This window comes from Plectropomus leopardus, chromosome 10 (genome assembly GCF_008729295.1).
Source record: "Plectropomus leopardus isolate mb chromosome 10, YSFRI_Pleo_2.0, whole genome shotgun sequence".
Classification (NCBI taxonomy): domain Eukaryota; kingdom Metazoa; phylum Chordata; class Actinopteri; order Perciformes; family Serranidae; genus Plectropomus; species Plectropomus leopardus.
The window spans coordinates 1,682,786-1,701,528 of record NC_056472.1 but is presented as its reverse complement, the minus strand read 5'-3'; the positions used below and the strand labels follow the sequence as shown (position 1 = coordinate 1,701,528).

Here is an 18,743-nt window from a genome sequence, read left to right as displayed (position 1 = left end):
ACAATGTGGGTAAACTAGTGCCAAGATATCCCTCCTCACCTCCGTCTAAACACCACCGAATGATTTTTGGCTTGCAATAGCTCAGACTACAGGCTATACTACTGCATTTTCATACTGACCGCCAACCCTGCCTCCGCCACCACGCACTCAAAGCTGATACAGCTGATAAAGAGACTTACCTGCACGTCTCTCTCACTCTTTCGCTCTTCTATTTTGACCAAAATACTGTCAAATGGTAAAACTAAACAGTACCATCAAATAAAAACTAAGATTCTGTTACAGCATTGAAAATTTCTCACCTCAAAGCTTACAATTAAGTGTAATATGAAATATCGTCAGCCAGCATTGTGTTGAATGAACGAGGTTACATTACGTCATCCACCAGAAAGTTCGATTCATACTGGTTGTTTTTGATTTACTACCTTTTAAGCAAAAGGTAATGCCTCAATTCTTTTTTCTCTGTCTTCTCTGGTCATGTAGCACCAATGTCAAAAGTATTTGCGTATTTCTACTGCAGAGATGGCATAGTTTTATGTGAGGACTCTCCTTATATCGATGAAATATTCCTTTAATGGTTCAGTCAAAGAGTCCTCCATATATAAAGGTAGACATGGTAAGGCTATGGGATAAGGGGTATTCAGAAGCTGTTGCAGGATCTATCTAACTTTGTTTGAAGTATACTGAGGTGTTTAAATGTCATAACTACTCTTTGCAAAGTTTTTCTACAACTTGGACTTGGACTACAACACGGCTTCAAGATTTCTCTCATGTGGATCTTGCTAGATGTTTGGTTCATACAAGAAGAACACCCCATAGGGATAATCTGTGAAAACACTACACAGTCCTTTGAATGGACTTTTAACATAATTTCAAATGGACCTAGAATGTTTACTTACATACTCATTAGTGTAGGATCTCTTGGGAAGAATCATCCTTTAGATAGCCTATTTGTGCTGTTCAAGGAATTCTCTCACTTATCTGCCAGTAAAGTCTAAACCAAACTTCAGATTATTTCCTCAGGATGTCCATCAAAACCACCAAAGGAATGTATACTTGTCGGTGGAGAGACCAACAGTCTGTAAGTTTGCATGATGTTAGAAAAAGTCAAATTATTGTCATAATCTGACTGAAATTGTACTAAATTGAATTTCTCAAAGTTTGACTAACACACCTACATAATGCAGCTGAGGTTCAATTTATTTGTTCATGTATACACCTCAACTGGACTTGATTTGGACAAGGTTTTCCATAGTCCACTTTATATGGTAAAAGAAAGCTGTGAAAAACAAAAGATGAAGTGGAAGGGAAGAAAACAAAACGAAGGTACCAAGTATAGAGCCAGCATAGAGAACATATGAAATGTACAACACCAAAAAGTTATTCATGTGGTCCCGTCCAACATGAGACATGAGACCTGTTTGCTGCTTGCTAACTTGTTTAGTATGTGACTTAATAGACCAACCAGTAGAAGGTCCAACAGCAACTAGCTGAAAGAGGACATATCTCTACCTACCATGGAGGAGTTAGACATGCTTATGTCAATAAATGGATTCTCCTCCAGTGATTGTATATTGGGACAAGGACAGCAGTCCAAGTATATGGCTTTTTTGAACTATAGCCATAACTCCACTTGACTGTGCATGTATGACCAGTTGTTGACTAAAAGAATAAAAATGCAGAAGCACACAACAAAGCCAGTCCGCAAACTCAAGCTATGTCAGCAACAGCAGGTTGTTAAACCTTGCAAAACCGTTTAAAAGGCTGTTTGTCCCCTTTAATTATGCAAGGCCTAATTTATTATCCCTTCAGAGTGAGACAAGTACTTACAGATGATGTAGTAGTCCCTTCCTCTGAAGAACTCCAGGCCCCATAGATTGGGACTGAACTCCTGGAACTTGAGGGTGAACTTGACATCCTGGTCGGGTTTGACACAGTTGAGGAGCGGTGTGTCGGCCTTGGTGATGGTGCAGCTCTCCAGCTGCTCCCTAGGCACCATGTATACCTTGTAGTATTCCACGCCATCGCTGACCCCGCCATCCACACGGGGGCACACAATGTCCAACTTATCCCCGATCTGGGGGTACAATACCACGCCTTGGCCTGGCACGAATCTGAAAGGAGACGCAGGAAGGCGGGGAACAAGGAGAAGAAGAATATCAGTTAGCTGCAGAAGAACTGATGACAAATCATTCATTATGCATTGCAGATTGGAGTGTTTGCCATTGAGCCTCTCCATATCTTTCAAAAAAAAAGAGAAGTCGACTTAATTATTGATGTGGTAATTACTGATTGGGTCCATTAATTTCAGATGATGAAGGATAATGGCAGAATGTGTGATGTGTGTATATGTGTGTACGCATGTGGTGCAAAGTGACCCCATATCTGAAGATAAAATCACAGCTTTTCTCCAGCATTGTGGCAGCGATGGAAAGAGAGAATAATTAGGCGGATAAATGAGGAGAAGGCGATGCGCTTCCCGGATGCCAAGGAAATGGGCAGAACAGCTTTGGCATACAAAACAGAAAATTAAAAAACAATAAAAGCCCAGCTTGGTGAGGCAAAATCACAACAACAGGAAGAGCAGCAGAATCATGCACACAGATAGACATAGAGCCTGGAGGGGTTTGTCTGGGAGTGGAGTTGAATTTCCCTAAATTCTTCCCAAAAGTAAAATAATGTCGCCATTTAGTCTTCGAGTGCTGTGAGCCCCTGCAGCACTCCTGTGATTGCACGTACTCGCACACACACATTCACAGTTGGAGCGCGAGTTGGAGGTGAAATCTTGTATTTATCTGCTAAACCAATTTGCCCCATGATGCTTGAATACAATTTGAAATGGTAACCATGGAAGCCCTGGAGGCTTTTTTATGTTAGACTGTAAATACTGGTTCCAGTAAATAGACAGGAATTCATTGCTAAAAGTGACTACTAGAAATGATGGGAATATCAAGTGGGACCGTTACACTTTAACGTGATGATCGTATGTACAATAGGACAGATTCCGAGCAAAAGACCAAAACAATGGGCCTTTACCCACCATCTAAATCGATTAAGTTATTAGTTGAATGACAGAAAAATTTCATGGAAACTATTTTGATCACATAATTGTCATTTGTCAAGCATGGACACCAAACATTACCTGGGTAAAATTTGCAGCTTTTGTTTAATATGATAGTAAAGTGAATATCTTTTGACAGTTGGTCAGATAAAACAAAACATTTTACGACATTATCATGTGACATTTTGCACCATGTAACAATCCAAACAATTAATTGATTTGTTGAAAAAATAATTGTTAAATTAAAAATAAATTAATTGATAGTTACAGCCCTATTGTGAATTACAAATGTAATTCGACTGCAACTGAGAATTATTTTCTTTGTTGATTAATTTAACAATTATTTTCTTAATTAATCAATGAGTTGTTTGATCTGTATAATGTCAAAAATGGCGAAAAATTTCTATCACTGTTTCCTAAAGTCCATAATAAATGTTAAAAGGCCAAATGTAAAATGTGTTGCCTGTAAACAAATTCTGTAAGTCAGTAAGTTAACAAAATAAGTTTAACTGGAGTCAACGTTTGACATTCTAAAATGTCTTGTTTTGTCCACAACCCATTAAGTTCACTGAAAAATGGTCAACCAACTTAAATAAGCTGGAAACACAAAATTGAGTTTTCTCAACTGGATATCGGAGCAGTTTGTGTTAATCTAACTTGAAAACATGATTCAATAATAATCTTAAATAATTTATGTTTTACTGATTGAAGTAATCATTTGAAGTTGGTTAACAGTACTCTTTTTTCACAGAAAGAGAATGAAACCAGATAATATTCACATGTATGGAACTCGAATCAGAGAATTTTGACTCAACTAAGTTAATAAAGAATCAATTATCAAATTAGATGAAGATTCATTTAATAATTGGTCAAAAAATAGATTACTTTAATAAATTATCATTTCAACTCTCATGTTTAACATATATCCTGTATGTACAAAAGTCTTTCGCAGGATCAACATTTTCTTGTGAACTCTGACTTCTTTTCCTGGAAGAAAGCACAAGAGAGCCTGAGATCATCTCATTACTAAAGCAATGAGACCCAAAACATCATACTGAGGCCTGAGCACCGGCATACAGCTTTTACTGTTTTTTTTTTGTTTGTTTTTTTTCTGACTACAAAGACAGCCACCTCAGGGCAGCAGGGGAGCCTTCACACAGGGGACGGGTGGCAAGGCACTGTCGGTTCATAATTAACAAAGAGCTCTAAATGAAATAGCGGGGGGGGGGGGTTCAAAGCATATATATATATACAATCAACATACTGGCTGCTAGTTCTCTCACAGTAGCATTTTTCTTCTTGTGTCTATCTCTGTCAAACACAGTTTCGAGCGTTCAGATGCAGACACATACATTATTTCTCCTTCCTTCCCCAACAGCGTGCATCATCTTCTTTGCTTCCAGCGTGCACTTGTGAACGAGCGAGCACACTGATATGCACACAAACACACGCCAGATCTCGCACGTGCACACGCAGTGGCTAACTAGGCCGAGCAAAATATTTTTTCTGCCCCCTGGGGACACACTCAGCGGTGGTACAGTGTGTCCAGTGACGGACACAGGGAGAGAGAGCAAAAGAGGGAGAGAGAGAGGGAGATGGAGGAAGGGTATATATGTCTATGCATTGCAGCGCCATCTGGCATCATCTTATCAGCTGTGTGTGTGTGTGTGTGTGTGTGTGTGTGTGTGTGTATCGGAAGGGAGGGGGGAATTGGAGCAGAGAGAGAGAGAGAGAGGAAAGGTCCTTAGAAAAGCCTTGGGGGCTTCGCTTCTACACAAACACTGTGCAGCTGTAGGTGTATGCATTAACCTTGTGTACGTGTGTGTGTGTGTGTGTGTTTGTGTATGTGTGTGTGTGTGAGCACGGTTGGAAGCATCCATTCATGCGTGCAAGGTGGCATGTGTGTTTATACAGGGGTGAAAGCATGCATGCATGTGCTTATTTGAAATGTCTGTGTGTGCGCGGCGGTCAGTGTGTGTGTAGCGTGGTGTTGCTTGTGGTGGCCGTTATTTATCTAAAGAGGTTAATCTAGAAGTGCTTCAGTACTCTGCTGACAACACAACAGCAGATCCCTATCCTGCAGCTCCGCAGCCTTATCGCCTTGTCCCATCATGCTCAGCTACTCAGGATCCATGTGTATCAAAGCTGCTTGTATTCTGAATCTGCTGTGCTCTTTAAAATTGATACCAGTCTCATGTCTGTCATTAAGTTTGATGCTGGAGTCAGGACAGGTTCAGCCTGGATTATCTTTAAGGCTAAAGGCATGCTGAAACACTCAGCCTGCTCTCGGTTAAAATATACTCCTGCAAACAATTTGCATGTTGTTTGTAGGATTTGGTGGTATCACAGTATACCAGGGTATTTAGAAATCCCGAAGGTATGTTTTTCAATGCCTCCATAAATAAAGGCGCTCCTCTTTCTGTTCAGCTCATTGTATGTGGTGCACAGCATGCACCACCAGAGCTTAGTCTCTGTTCTCTACTGGTGGAACAGGCAGCTGAGCTGAAAGACACAGTGACACCAATGGTGGAGGGAGAAGTTACAGGACTGTAAACAGCCAGCAGCCAGCAGGCAGCGAGAGACTATGGGGAATAACTGCATGTTTTTTTACATCTAACTTGATGAATTAAGAATTTATTTCAACTACACTTAAGTTGGTGATTGTTGGAACAGTGGACTTACTTCCTCAATTACTAACAAGAGTAACCAAGATAGTCTTATTTTGTTTCTGTCGAGTTTGCATGAAGTGCAATACTCAATAAAGCCTCGTCCGACTTCTGTAACTGAGAGACACCTGATTTTTAAAGTTGTACAGTTGTATTTCTCTATGTAAAATAGGTAATAGGTGGAAAATGGTTGTGAGAATATTACTTTTCATAACATTTTGTTGGTTTCTATCATGTGTTTGTAAGTCTGAAAAGCTTAAAGTAAATAGCGCACATGCTGTTGTAGCTCCACACACTTTTTCTGTCAATATTAGGATGAAATACATCTATTGCACATCTCTCAATCCTGAAAGAGGGATCCCTCCTCAATCACTCTTCCTTAGGTTTGCACCATTTTTCTCTTTGTTTGTTTTTTCCCCCATTATAGGGTTTTTGGGGGTTTTGCCACAGAGGACTATCATATACTATAAAGCCCTCTAAGATAAATTGGGATTTGTCATAATGGGTTTTAAATATAAAATTGAATGGAACTGAAATATTACATACCCTCCAAGCCTTGTTGTTTGTTTACACAGGACAAATTATGGGTTTGAGGGGCAGTTTCAAGATGAAGGTACCCACACCATAAATATTTTTTCAAACAGAAAAATAAAAAGTGTCTTAAAATCTCATGAACCGATTAAAAGTCAAAATATAACACAACCCACAAACACACACACAAGCAGGCACAGGTCCACACCTACTGCACACACGCATACACGGTGAACAGGTGAATCATTTCCAGTCTTTTCTAATGACATATTTCGCCAACACCTTTCTGACAATACTATCATCCAGGGCGTCGTAACTTGTGCCCTGCCAGCCTGAACGCTATCTTTAAAGGAAGTGGGCGACTAGCAGGAGATCAAACAAAACCTACACAATGTTAATGCACAGAGAGAGCTGGATAACACACACACACACACACACACACAGATGTGAAGGAGCTAAAGGAAACATCCTCATCTCTTTCTGTCACACACAAACGCGCCGGGTGTCTATTCTGTGTGTTTTACTTCCCTGAATATGAGATATGCTATCATAATGGCTGTATCCTGTTCTTTCACTGCCTTTACTATTCCAAATCGAGATCTGCCTTAGCCAGGGGCAAGAGAAACAAGACTAACACACACCATCCTCTCTGTTACACTCTTGTATTTTCGCCAGCTGATTTACAGCAAAGTGCTGCATAATGAAAGCATTCAATAACTGCTGACAAAGAGGAATAAAACTGTTTGAATGTGGGTTTAAAGATAAGCTGCCAAGAGGCTGATTGAGGGCAAATATGAGCTATTCTGGATTGTCTCTTAGAAAAAAACACAAAGGGAGAGGGAGAGATGGCATAAACGAGAGAGGAGATGAAGACAGGGAGGCTGTCAAGTCGGACACTCATTCATTAGCTGGGCGCCTCCCTTCCCGCGCTCCGTCTCCTCCCCTGCCGGTGTTTTGCGATGGCTGAATGTGTGTCAGATACCAGACACCTTGCCCAGTGGCAGCCAGTCAAACCAAGCACCAGGTACAACAGGTACACAAGGTCACACACACATACACGCAGCACAAATAGTAAGGATGAATACAGGGGAGGGGGGAGCTCTAAATACATAAAAGCTCTCCCTGCCATCTCATGATTGTAAATTAATTTGACCCCCACCCCCACTCTGCTTTCAGGCACACTTGGCCCTTCACCCCTCCTGTCCCCCCTCCTAAAAAACCCTTCTTTAGTCAGACTCCCCCACCATAAATATTCCTGCACCAAAGAGCTGAGCCCACTTCATCACAGCGGTGTGAGCTAGTCTGGAGATCAGGCATTAAACACATTAAAGACTGAGTGTAAACAACTGGGGGGTGATGTAAAGACATTCATTTACTTCCTTGGACTGACTATCTACACTATTGGTTGCCCTATAAACTTTTAGTTTTAACTTTTAAAAAAAAGTAGTGGCCTGGCTGCCTTTAATCTTTAAGTTGACTGAATTTCAAGTTCATTCATTACAAAATGCCCTCAACTTGTTTTCTTAAATTCAGTCATCTTAACATTTTACAGCAGCCCAGACACAAACTTTTGTGAGTTAAAACATATGCTGTCTTTTTACAGTGAAAGCAGTATGTGGAAGTTGAAAAGTTACATAAAAATGTAAAATGAAATGGGGGAGAGCAGGGTTATTCAGAACACTTTTGTATCATTATTAAAATTTAACAACTTTACTTCAACAGCTGTTCCTGTTACTTTAAAAGATAGAAACAAGTCATGTATGGCTTCAGAAAAGTTATCAATCTAATAGTATTCATGTTGGCTGCACTGAAGTATAGATAGATGATTAATCTAGTCATTGAATGGGCTAACTTTTAGAAGCAATTAACTATTGATGGGGTTTTTCTCTTTTTTGAAATTTCCTGAGGATTTATGGCTTATGTCTGTTTTATATAACTGTAAATTGAATATCTTTGGTCTTTGGACTCACACTAAACAGGAAATTTGAAGCTCTGTGATGAGCATGTTTTACTATTTTGATAATTATATGATTAATCGAATACATGAAAAAAAATAATTGCACTGTAAAAAATAAAGCATTTGTTTTAAGTTAAAATAGTGTCCTGGCTACCTTAAGTGTTTATGCTGATAATAGTCCTCATTTTGGACTATTAGGAAGTAGACAAATCATTACAAAATTACCTCAACTTGGTTTCTCACATTCAGTCAACTTAAAATTTTAAACTTTTTAAAACAAATAGTTAACTTGGATAGATATATAAAGCGAAAATCACTGTGATTTGCAGCTACAGTTTTCTGTCATGTCTAAAAGATTTGTCCCTGTCACAATGAGGCCAGCACTCCTCCAACAGTGCACTCGGGCAGAATGTGTAATCACAGGAGGTGATGGGAGCGGGAAAGAGACAGAAGAAAGCAACAGAGACACACAGTAGCACTCGTCTTCTCTGCTCCCTCTATCTGCCCTCCTCCACCTCCCCCACAAACAAACGCACCCACAGAACCAGCAGAAGAGTTAAGAGAGAAGCCGAGCGGAGCTGCGGGCTCTATAAGCCGGCCTCATTGCTCTCATCTCTAAGCACACCGTCGGGCCATTTGGTGGGAAGGTGAGAACAGCCACAGGTGCCTGAACTCTCTCCTCACAATCTCTGCGTCTGTCAGAGCCAGAAATAAAGCCTTTTATACTGAGATGGTTTTCATAATGAAACAGCAAAAATCAGACAGCTGCAATTTTCTCCACACAAAGAGCCCTCGCTGCTTTTCTCTGAAAAAAAAAGGTTTGAAAGCAATGACTTGCGCCTGTGATTGCTCTTTAGAGAGGACGTCCATGGCGCAAACTTTCACTAAAAGGCAACACACTTAACGGTGAAATTATCTTTTGTGAAATATGGAGTTGTAAATTTAAGGGTTGAGGGGACTTTTCAAATCAAGTGTGTGTCTCTTCAGCATACGTGACGAAGCATGTTGAGTCAAGCACACATGTGGGCGACACTGGGTGACTGCTGGAGACTTGAAAGAACCATGTGACATCTGTTTTTTCTCATTTATCTTCTAACCACCTTTCTTCACCTTTACGTTTGGTGTCTTTTTTAGTGTGTGTTTGGCGAGGGGAGAGGAAACGTTTGGGGGAAAAGGAGCAAAAGGAAAGAAGGAGGAGGACTGCAGACTTCCTGAGGTTGTGACCGCTGCATCTGTCAGTAAAAAACAACAAAAAAAGTTCTCGTGTGAGTCTGAAGCTTTCAGAAAATATTTGCTTTAACTTAAAACAGCTAGTGTTCAGACTGCCTTACATTTTTAAGTTGAATGAATTTGAGAATTTGCCTTATTATGTATAATTAACCTTTTAATGTCTACCGCTGGATGTTATTAAAATAAAGTATTTGTTTTAACTTTTAAAAGTTAGTGTCCAGGCTGCCTTAATTTTTTGAAGTTAACTGAATTTGAGGAGATAAATTAAGTCATTACAAAATGACCTCAACTTGTCTTCTTAAATTCAGTCAACGTAAAATTCTAAGGCAGGCTGAACACTATAGTTTTGTTGTTTTTTGTAAGAAAAAGCAAATACACTCTAAAATCAGACAAACTGATCTTGCTTTAAATTGTATTAATTGATTGCCTTGAAAGAGGAAATTAAAGATGACTACAAGTCTTAATTAGTTTACTTTATATCTAAGTGTTAACATGACTTGAAATTTAGCTGTATTTACTGAATTTTGTGAAGTTATTGCAAATTGAAGATGACAAGTGGAATGACCTTGTTCTTTCTTCGTGTTTGCAACTGCAGTAAACTAAGTTAGTCTAACTTAACTTGTTTATGACAAAGAGGATTTTGCCATTGATGAAGTTAGGTGATCTGCGAGTTCTGTTTTGTTAACATGCATAAGAAAATACAAATATGACTATATACTATATAATTAAATTTGTCATTTTTAAGTTGCAACAACTTCACAAAATTCAGTAAATATAAGTAAATTTTCAGTTTTTAGATATAAAGTAATCAGAAATTAGGATTAATAGTTATATATACTTAGAGTACATTTTTCAAGGCAAGGTTTTCTAAATTTTTTCAGTAATGTTAACTCAGATTTTAGTCTTAGAACTTGAAAAGTTACATGGAACTAAAAATGTAACAGGGTGTCTCCCCCTCTTGTCTCTCTGTCTCTATTTAAACCACTGGATTCTTGGATATGTGTGGCCTCCCTGGTGTAATCCCTGGTCCGAATCCCACCCTGTCTTTTCCTGTGGCCCCGGAGTTATGAGAAAACAACGGTCTGCTCTGCTGCAGATCGAGAGCAACTGTTTGAATCCCAACTGCAATGCAAGGATTCATTAAGGCGGCAGACAAAGAGGCCAAGCCTGGGCATGGAGAGGGTTAATCCACCCCGCGATTCCTCATAGCACCCCGGCTCTCGCCCTCTGTAGGCCGAGGGGACAGAGGTCTTTACGCCGCCTGTCACCCTCTCCCTGGTTTTGCGAGCCCTCAGCCGTACCTTTCATCCAGTAATCCAGGCCTGTGGGTTCTGAGCAGGCCTAGACATAATTACCCTCCTTACCCCCAAGGGGCCTCGACGCTCTCTCTCCTCTCTGTTTCACTTCTCTCCTGTTCTCCTCGCTCCCTCTTCTTTTATTACACAATCTTAATCATCAACTTTTCTCCTGGCAGTAATCATTAAAAAGCCACGTCAACCTCCATAACCCCGGCAGCGTGAACTCGCTGTCGAACATGGCAGGATTTCACTTTCTCTCCCTCCATTTTTCCCTCGCCCTCTCCGCCGATCGATGGAGCTAAATTAAAGCAACTGATCTTTTCTGTGTCCGTGCTGTGGAGAGAAAAGACGAGGAAAAAGGCAAAATAAGAGGCACTGCAGGGGATTTTTGGGTAAGGAGGGATGGCTAGAGGAAGAGGGAGGTTACAACATTCAGCACAAGGCCATTCACTCATTCATCATGGACCTGCATCTCTATGCCTCTCTCTCTCTCTCTAACCCCCCCTGCATTCACAAAAGGACCCACAGAGGTGCCCCCGTCACTGCCCGGTCACAAAGGGCCTTTGGGCTTCTATGTAATCTCTTAATGAACTGCAGTGGAAGAGAGGGAGCGCTCCTTTTACATAAACCATGTAAAGCAGGCCTCTCTTTTGTTTCTCCCTCCCAACTACAAAATGGATTACCAGGAGAAGGAGGTGTGTGTGTGTGTGTGTGTGTGTGTGTGTGTGTGTGTGTTGTGTGTGTGTGTGTGTGTGTGTGTGTGTGTGTGTGTGTGTGTGTGTGTGTGTTGCAGGGACTGGGAGGAGGGTTGGTGGGGTCCTTTTTTTTTTTTTTTTTTAAAGAAGGTTCATGCATAAGGGCAGTAAAGTAGTAAAGCGCAAACAACAATGAGGTTTAATCGACACAGCCGTGGGCCCTGTGGAGGGATTTTTTTTTCCTGATAGATGCACACACTTTAACGCACACACACACAGTGAGAGAGTTTCTTTATCCTCTCCCCCGGCTGACACACACAAAGGCATGAGACTGGCCTACAGCCTTCACATTTCTAACATTCATCCTTCCTTGAATAGTCAAAGAGGAGGACTAACGCAAACTCAAAGAGAGACGCAGAGGCAGGGACAACTCGGGCTGTTGAGCATATTGCTGACCTGCTGCAGAAAGATATTCACGCTTCGGGGTCCTCTGTTACCGAGGAGGAATAAGTGACACACAGGCACTTTGAACAAGCTGTGAAAGAGGATAATACACTCACAGCAAAGTTATTTATCAGACATTAGCTGGCTGGAAAATGGTCTCAAACCTTAATAAACTCGGCTGGACCAATCTCTACCTCCTGTGTTTCCATTTACTTAAATCCATTGAAGCTCATGTTAATTCTATTGGAGACCCCGAACTTTCCAAAGCTACATCAGGAGACCTGGGAGACTGTGACTTTCCATCAAAGTTTTGGCAAAATGTTAGGTTTATTGTGAAAATTGATGGTTTCAGAGGCTAAAACTATCAAAACATTTTATCATTTTTCTGGTACAAACCAACTTCTTTACAATTTTGTGAAAGCAAAGTACTTGTTCACTGCAAAACTGTCCTTCTTAACAAGTTATTTAGTCCCAAAATATTATGTTAACAAAACATTTTGGGACTAAATAACGTGTGAGAAATGATATTTTGTGTGTATACAAGTAGCTGTTGCTATGACCTTAGTTCAAGGTGTTTGTTCTGAAAAAAAAAATCAAATAATAAAGTGTTTTCATAGTTTTAACCTCTGAAATCATTGATTTTTACAATACATTTTATGTTTTCTAAATGTTTTTTTTTTTCGCAATTTTCCAGCTTTTGGAAGTTTGGGATGTCTAATAGAATTAATAATGAGGTTAAATTCATTTGTTAAGACAAAACACAGGCACCAAGTGACTGGTGCAGCAGTTTAACTAACTGTGCTCTTCCTCCTGCGTGGTAATGAGTAATGAGGAGAATCAATGAGAAAAATTACGTCAGTGTCTCTGTGAAATGACCTAAATTTGTTAAATGAAACAGTTTCAAGGCAGAGAACTTGAACTTATTGTTCTCGCTCTGCTCCAAAAAGCGCACTGAGCTGCTTTAACCTAAAGAGAAGGAGGCGCGCGCTCACACAATGATATCACTCTGTGGCCTTTTACCTCTGAACTCCTCACCCAGACAAAGAATGCGCAAATGCACGCACTAATTCCACCGGAATGCCCGCTGCATTTGTGGCATCTCAAGGCCTATACTTGCTCTGAGGTTGGACAGATTTTTTTTTTTTTTTTTTGGTTCTGTCCTCTTTTTCAAAATCAAAAGAGACACGCCAATTGAAATGACACACTAATCTGTAGCTCCAACATGGACAGAAGATCATGAACTGGCTCTGGCAGAAAGACATTTGAAAAGAATAGAATGACTTGTTGGCTGATCCGTGAATAGTCACAAAGCCTAATCGGGAATCAAACTGATCTACATACTTAGCATTATATATTTTCAGTTTCTAAGCAGTGTTCATATTTGCTATGATGTGTAACTTTACATTGGCTTAAAATGCCACAACACTTAAGATTCAAGCGTTTAGGGGGGGGGGTTTCTCATCACCGCCTCTCTATTTAGGGCCAAATGGTCATCAAAGGGCACCAGTCTGAGGACTGGGTGGGATACGGTCACACAGCGACATGTGTACTGGAATATAGGTGCGCAAAGTGCCGTTTTGTGCCTTGAACCGAGCTAAAGGTATAAATGAGCGCGTCATTGCGCGCACAGTCAGGATTCAAATTCACACAGATGGCTGTGGCAGTCAAGAGGCTAGAAGGCCGAGTGTGCTGCATATAGAACACCAGAGCTCTGTCCCACAAAACCATCCACACACACTGAAATGCACGGTATGAGGACGGCAAGGCCCCGAGCGCAATTTAAGATTAATTTCCACGCAACAAAAGACACCTGTTAGTGCATCAGAACGTCTCCATTGTGCGTGTTTCGGTGCGGGAGACTGAGAGGAAAGGGGCTCTCTGGCTGCATCCCAGCCAAAAGCTGAATTATTGAGCGAGTTCGAGTTTGGCCGTGACGAAACGGCCACAAAGAGGAGCGCCCCCCGCCGGGCTCAGACCAGGGGTGTAGAGGAGGAGAAAGACACCTTTTTTATTTGCAGAAAGGAGTTTAACCGCCTTTCTTGGCCTGTGGGGAGATTTAGGGGGCAGATGGAGGGTGTAAATTATTTCAGGCTGCTGAATGTGATATTCTAACGGGCTAAAAAGCGTATGGGACATCCTGATAATGACGCAGCCAGCTCTGCTGTTTTGGGGGTTTTACGTCAGTCTCGTGGCAGGAGCAGAAATGGTTGGAGAGCAGCGGGTTTGGGCGCACGACGGTTTATTTCGTGTTTTTGTCTCGTGAAGCATATTTTCAGCATAATCCGCCCCAAAACTGCTCACTGCTCTGTGAGTTATTTATTTATTTCAACACAAAGTGTTGGGAACCGCAGCAGAGCATCAGAGGCCCGGCGGTGCGTCCCAGCAGCTCCACGATGCCTCCGCCTCGGCACGTTAAGCACAAGGCTTCATTTCTGCTTCATTAATATTATCTTCATTACGGAGGATTAAAAAAAATAACATCCAATAGGTGATTCCGTGGAAACACAACTGCGAGGGAACAAACGGGCCTGTTAATGAGCTCAATACAGCGTCAAAGCTCTGCTCTTTTTAATGGAATCGGACCTGTTACAGACTCATGAATTTTTATTAGTCCAAGTTATTATTGAGCGAGGACGCGAAGCGTAAAGTTTAAAAAATATTTACCGAAAATAGCCAAAATGACCCACAGGTGTGAATAATTTAGTAGAAATATGCCAGTGAAAAGTAAATAACAGATGGATCACACACACTATGAGTCGTTTGATTCTCAGGCGGGTTTGAGTGGCACAGTAACGCACGGCCGAGCGGGCCCTCGCCGTCCGCTGCGCGTAAATATTCCCCAACGGCGAAACAGTAAATCTCTCAGTTAAAGCAGCAAATCAACGAGCAGAGCTGAATGCAGTGTCTTTTATCTTGACAGGTGTGTTTTTTGGATTGATGGCTTTATTAGTTTATGTGTATTATCCGTGCGTTTAACCCAGAACACAAACCTTAACTCAGCTCCAAAATTGTGCGAATGAAGCGGCAGACGGAGTACACATCGATCATGAAGGCTCTCTGGCTGCATTTATTTGGTCAAAATCTCACTTTCCAAACGCAGATGTTTTTCGCAGAAAAAGCAATGCAAGAATAATAGGCGAAGATCGATTTAAATTTATGATCACGCCACTCTGGGAGCTCTTTGTTCCGCTCACTGTGAGCCGAATTCAAGAGTTGTTTCTGTAAAACTACCTCATGATGACTAGTGTTATTTTACGCATATGCGCCACGGGCGGCAGGCAAGCAAACGTTTAATTGTGTGATTTTTCAACTGAGTCTGGCGTGAATTCGCCGCCGCACGGGGATAGCGTACGGACGGCGTTACTGGGGCCAGTAATCAGCTCGGCTCGCGCTCCACTTACTTGGTATTTGTTGTGTTCCAGTAGATGGACTCCAGGATGAGCGCACGGCACAAGTCCACTTTGAAGGCAATAAACAAAACTCCAAAATAATATCTCCACATCGAGTCCCCCATGGTTAGCCGGCTGCGCGCCTCCGGGTGGGGTGCACAATCCTTTTTCAGAATAACCAAATATGTCCACACGCAAAAAAATAAAGCGCTCCAGAAAACAATTTCTTCAGTTTAAATCCCGATCCAGTGCGCACGGAGCCCCGATCAGAGCATCTCCAGAAGAGAGACCTGCTCCAGAAACCAAAGGCGCACGGCAGTGGTTCATTCAGCGGACAGTGGGTTTATATTCTCCCCTGTTCAGAGCGCACACTTCACGCCGCTGTAATACATCCCTCAGAGAGAAAAAGTGGATGGAAATCAATACAAATATAAATCCCCCTGCGTTCTAGTCCAGCATTGCCAAACAAAAAAATCCAGATCTGCAGCGGAGAAGAGGACAGAGATGGCTGGTGGTGGAATGGTGAGATATTCTCCTCTCAGCTGGTGCTGCTGCTGCTGGTGGTGGTGAGCAACAAACTGTGGGTGACAGCAGCAGAAAAATGGCGAAACAATGAGGTCGGATGGTCAAAATGAAGCAAATGATCAAATATGAGAATGAAAGAAATCAAAGGAGCTGGGATGGAAGTTCTCATACTAAGAGGTCCCCAACAAGTGCCGCGGCTCGCTCCTGCAGATCCCGTCCCCAAAACGGCCGCAGACAGACGGAGGGGATGATGCCTCAGCGCTGCTCCGAAACCTGGATGGAAAGTAACTGCAAGGGAGCGCGACTGGGAATAATATTTGGTGGAGCTGCTTTGGCCCAGGCCCCGCCCCCCGCCGCCGCTGATTGGTCCCTCGGTGGGGAAGTCAATCGGAGCTGAGCTGTCAGTCAGCGGGGGCAACTGGTTCAGTACGGTGACTAGTGGTGAGCGAAACGGGGGAAAATACAGTTGAATTATTCTTTTATCAATAGACAGGTAGATAACTTCAACCTGAATTTTTATTTTTAATTATAACGATTAAAATTCTCATAACAGATATAACTAGTCCAATAATAGGACGCAAAGTGATAATAAAGGCGAATTCCCCTATAATTAAGACATATTAAACCATTCCTCACCTAAAAAACAAAACATACACAAAACAGAACAAACTTCAGAAATAATGTTTTTTAACTCCTCCTAACAGCCCTCAAACAACGAATTACGCGCACTTCTCACGTGTTTATAATTGCTCGGAATATTCCCCAAATACACAATAAAAGCAACGAGAAAACATTTTCCCCCATCAGGCTCATACACACAGGAGTGTATTGTGAAGCCACAGTGCTGCTGCACGGCTCCCCATTCACAGCGCTTTATCGCTCAAGTTTTTTGCGAAAGGCACGAGCGCCCACTAGCGGAAAAGCCGCCTTCCTCCACAGCTGAGGACAGTCAGAAACAATCGAAAGGAGTTTCATTTACATTTAAATCAAACTTAGAAATCACAAAATGGAATGTATCAAATGATAGAAAATTAAATTTAATATCAAAACAGATGTTTTTTCCTACTTTAGAGGTCGTTTAACCCCTCGAAACCGGGGCAAATTGGTTTGATTTCTTGCAAAAGCACGGGGAGAAGGCCAATGAGCAACCGAAGACATGGACAAGAATGAGCAAGAAATTAGTAAGTTATAAGAAAATTACCTAAAAGTAAGCAAAAAGAAAAAGAAAGGTTAACAAGTAACAAGAAATGACCCAAAAAGTGCTTTTAGTTCAAAAATATGTATTTTAATTCAATGAAATAATTTTGAAATATAATTTTGCGTGGCCTAATTATGAATATATTTTCTGGACATTTTTTCTTTTTTTTCATTTTAATTACCCCCTTTAAAAATAATTAATAAAGTTTTTTTCTTGTCACAGTTTAATGTGTGGGACATTTTTTGCCAAATGCTCAATGCTATTATGAAAGAAATCAAACACATTTGCTCATATTTCAAAGGGTCAGACAGCTTGTGAAAGACGTCTGAGCAAAGCACAAGACCTCGATCCAGGTCTCAAAGAGTTAAAAGTAAAATCCACATGTTTTTTTTTTAAACTTTAAAGACGTTTAAACAGGTTTTACATTTTTTATTTTTTACAGCAGGCTGGCGAACAAAAACTATTCAGTTATTATTATTTATATTATTAGACCTATTACAGTGCTGTAGGCTATAAGCGCCGCCTGAGCTGTTAAAACATTATTTTACAGCACATTAAAGTTCCTTCAGTCTAATTGAAATGTTACACATTCACACTTTGCTGAAGTTTTAGTCAATGGCCTCTAATTTAACGCACGCGCGCGCACACACACACACACACACACACACACACACACCAACACCAACACCAACACAGACACCTCTGTCAACTGCCTGAATTCAGCGTGTGAAGTTTTGACACTTTTTAACGACTTAATTCGATTTTGTTTGAGTCTGCGCTGTGGATTGCGGCTGTGTGTTTAGCAGTTGATCGGGCTAATGGAGCACCGGGCGGAGGACCGGGTGATCCCGGACCCTGTGCACTCCTCCCGGCCTGGAATAAACACGGAGAAAGCACAGGCTTGCACCACTCTGCGTGTTTATTGCAGTAGTGTGAACATGAGATTAATGCCATCCAAAAACAGGTGAGAGGAAGCTATAGAGAATAGATTAGATTATCAAAACTGACACGCGGCTCTGTGCGCACGGCCCGCTGCACCTTCTCTAAATATTTAGGGGCTTCTTTAGTTGCTGCAGAGCAAAGATCAGAGAGTTTAGAATATTTCTGTAGGGACTTTGGAATGTGTTTTAGAAAGATGAATATGCAACACTATCTAATCTGACAAGTTGATTTTACTTTGAAAACAGTCTAGGAAACTGATTGCCTTGAAAAATGTAAGTAAATATAACCATTAGTCTTAATTCATGTAGACTTTATCTCATTCTGAAGTTTACTTAAGTTTAGTTATATGTACTTAATTTTGTGAAGTTATTGAAACTTGAAAATGACAAATTTCATTCAATTAATCTTCCAACGTTTAAGCAACTTCAATAAACCAAGTTTACTGTACTATATCTGCATTATATGGCAGTGAAAAAAAAGAGAATTGTTAACCTAAGTAACCCTTTAAGTTTGCTTAAAACACAACTGCTTAGAAGCCGAGTTGAGGACGCTTAATTCATGTAAGGCACCGACTGAAGTAATTGTTTTAAGTTGGCTAACAATTCTCTTGTGTGTGTGTGTGTGTGTGTGTGTGTGTGTGTGTGTGTGTGTGTTGTTGTTGTTGTTGTTGCAAACTAGTCAATCACATTAGTATCTTCTTAAACATGTTAACAAAACAAAACTACCAGTTCTCCTAACATCATCGTTGGCTAAATCTTCTTTGTCATGATAAGTTAGTCTAACTTGGTTTACTGAAATTGTTAACACTTA

General features: G+C 41.0%; 1 protein-coding gene across 2 annotated transcripts in view; it reads right to left on the bottom strand.

Moving 5' to 3' along the window:
- Positions 1-16,651, bottom strand: part of efnb2a (ephrin-B2a) — a 39,383-nt gene extending 22,732 nt beyond the window's left edge. Inside the window, exons 1-3 of one of the 2 annotated variants that reach the window (XM_042494008.1) lie at positions 15,965-16,651; positions 15,281-15,846; positions 1,828-2,111 (exon numbers count right to left, since the gene is read on the bottom strand). In XM_042494008.1, coding sequence (XP_042349942.1) covers positions 1,828-2,111; positions 15,281-15,393 — 397 coding nt within the window. In that variant the 5' untranslated portion in view covers positions 15,394-15,846; positions 15,965-16,651. Of the gene's footprint in view, positions 1-1,827; positions 2,112-15,280 lie in introns of both variants that reach the window. The other variant, XM_042494007.1, reaches the window with a different exon arrangement.
- Between the last annotated feature and the right edge of the window lie 2,092 nt (positions 16,652-18,743).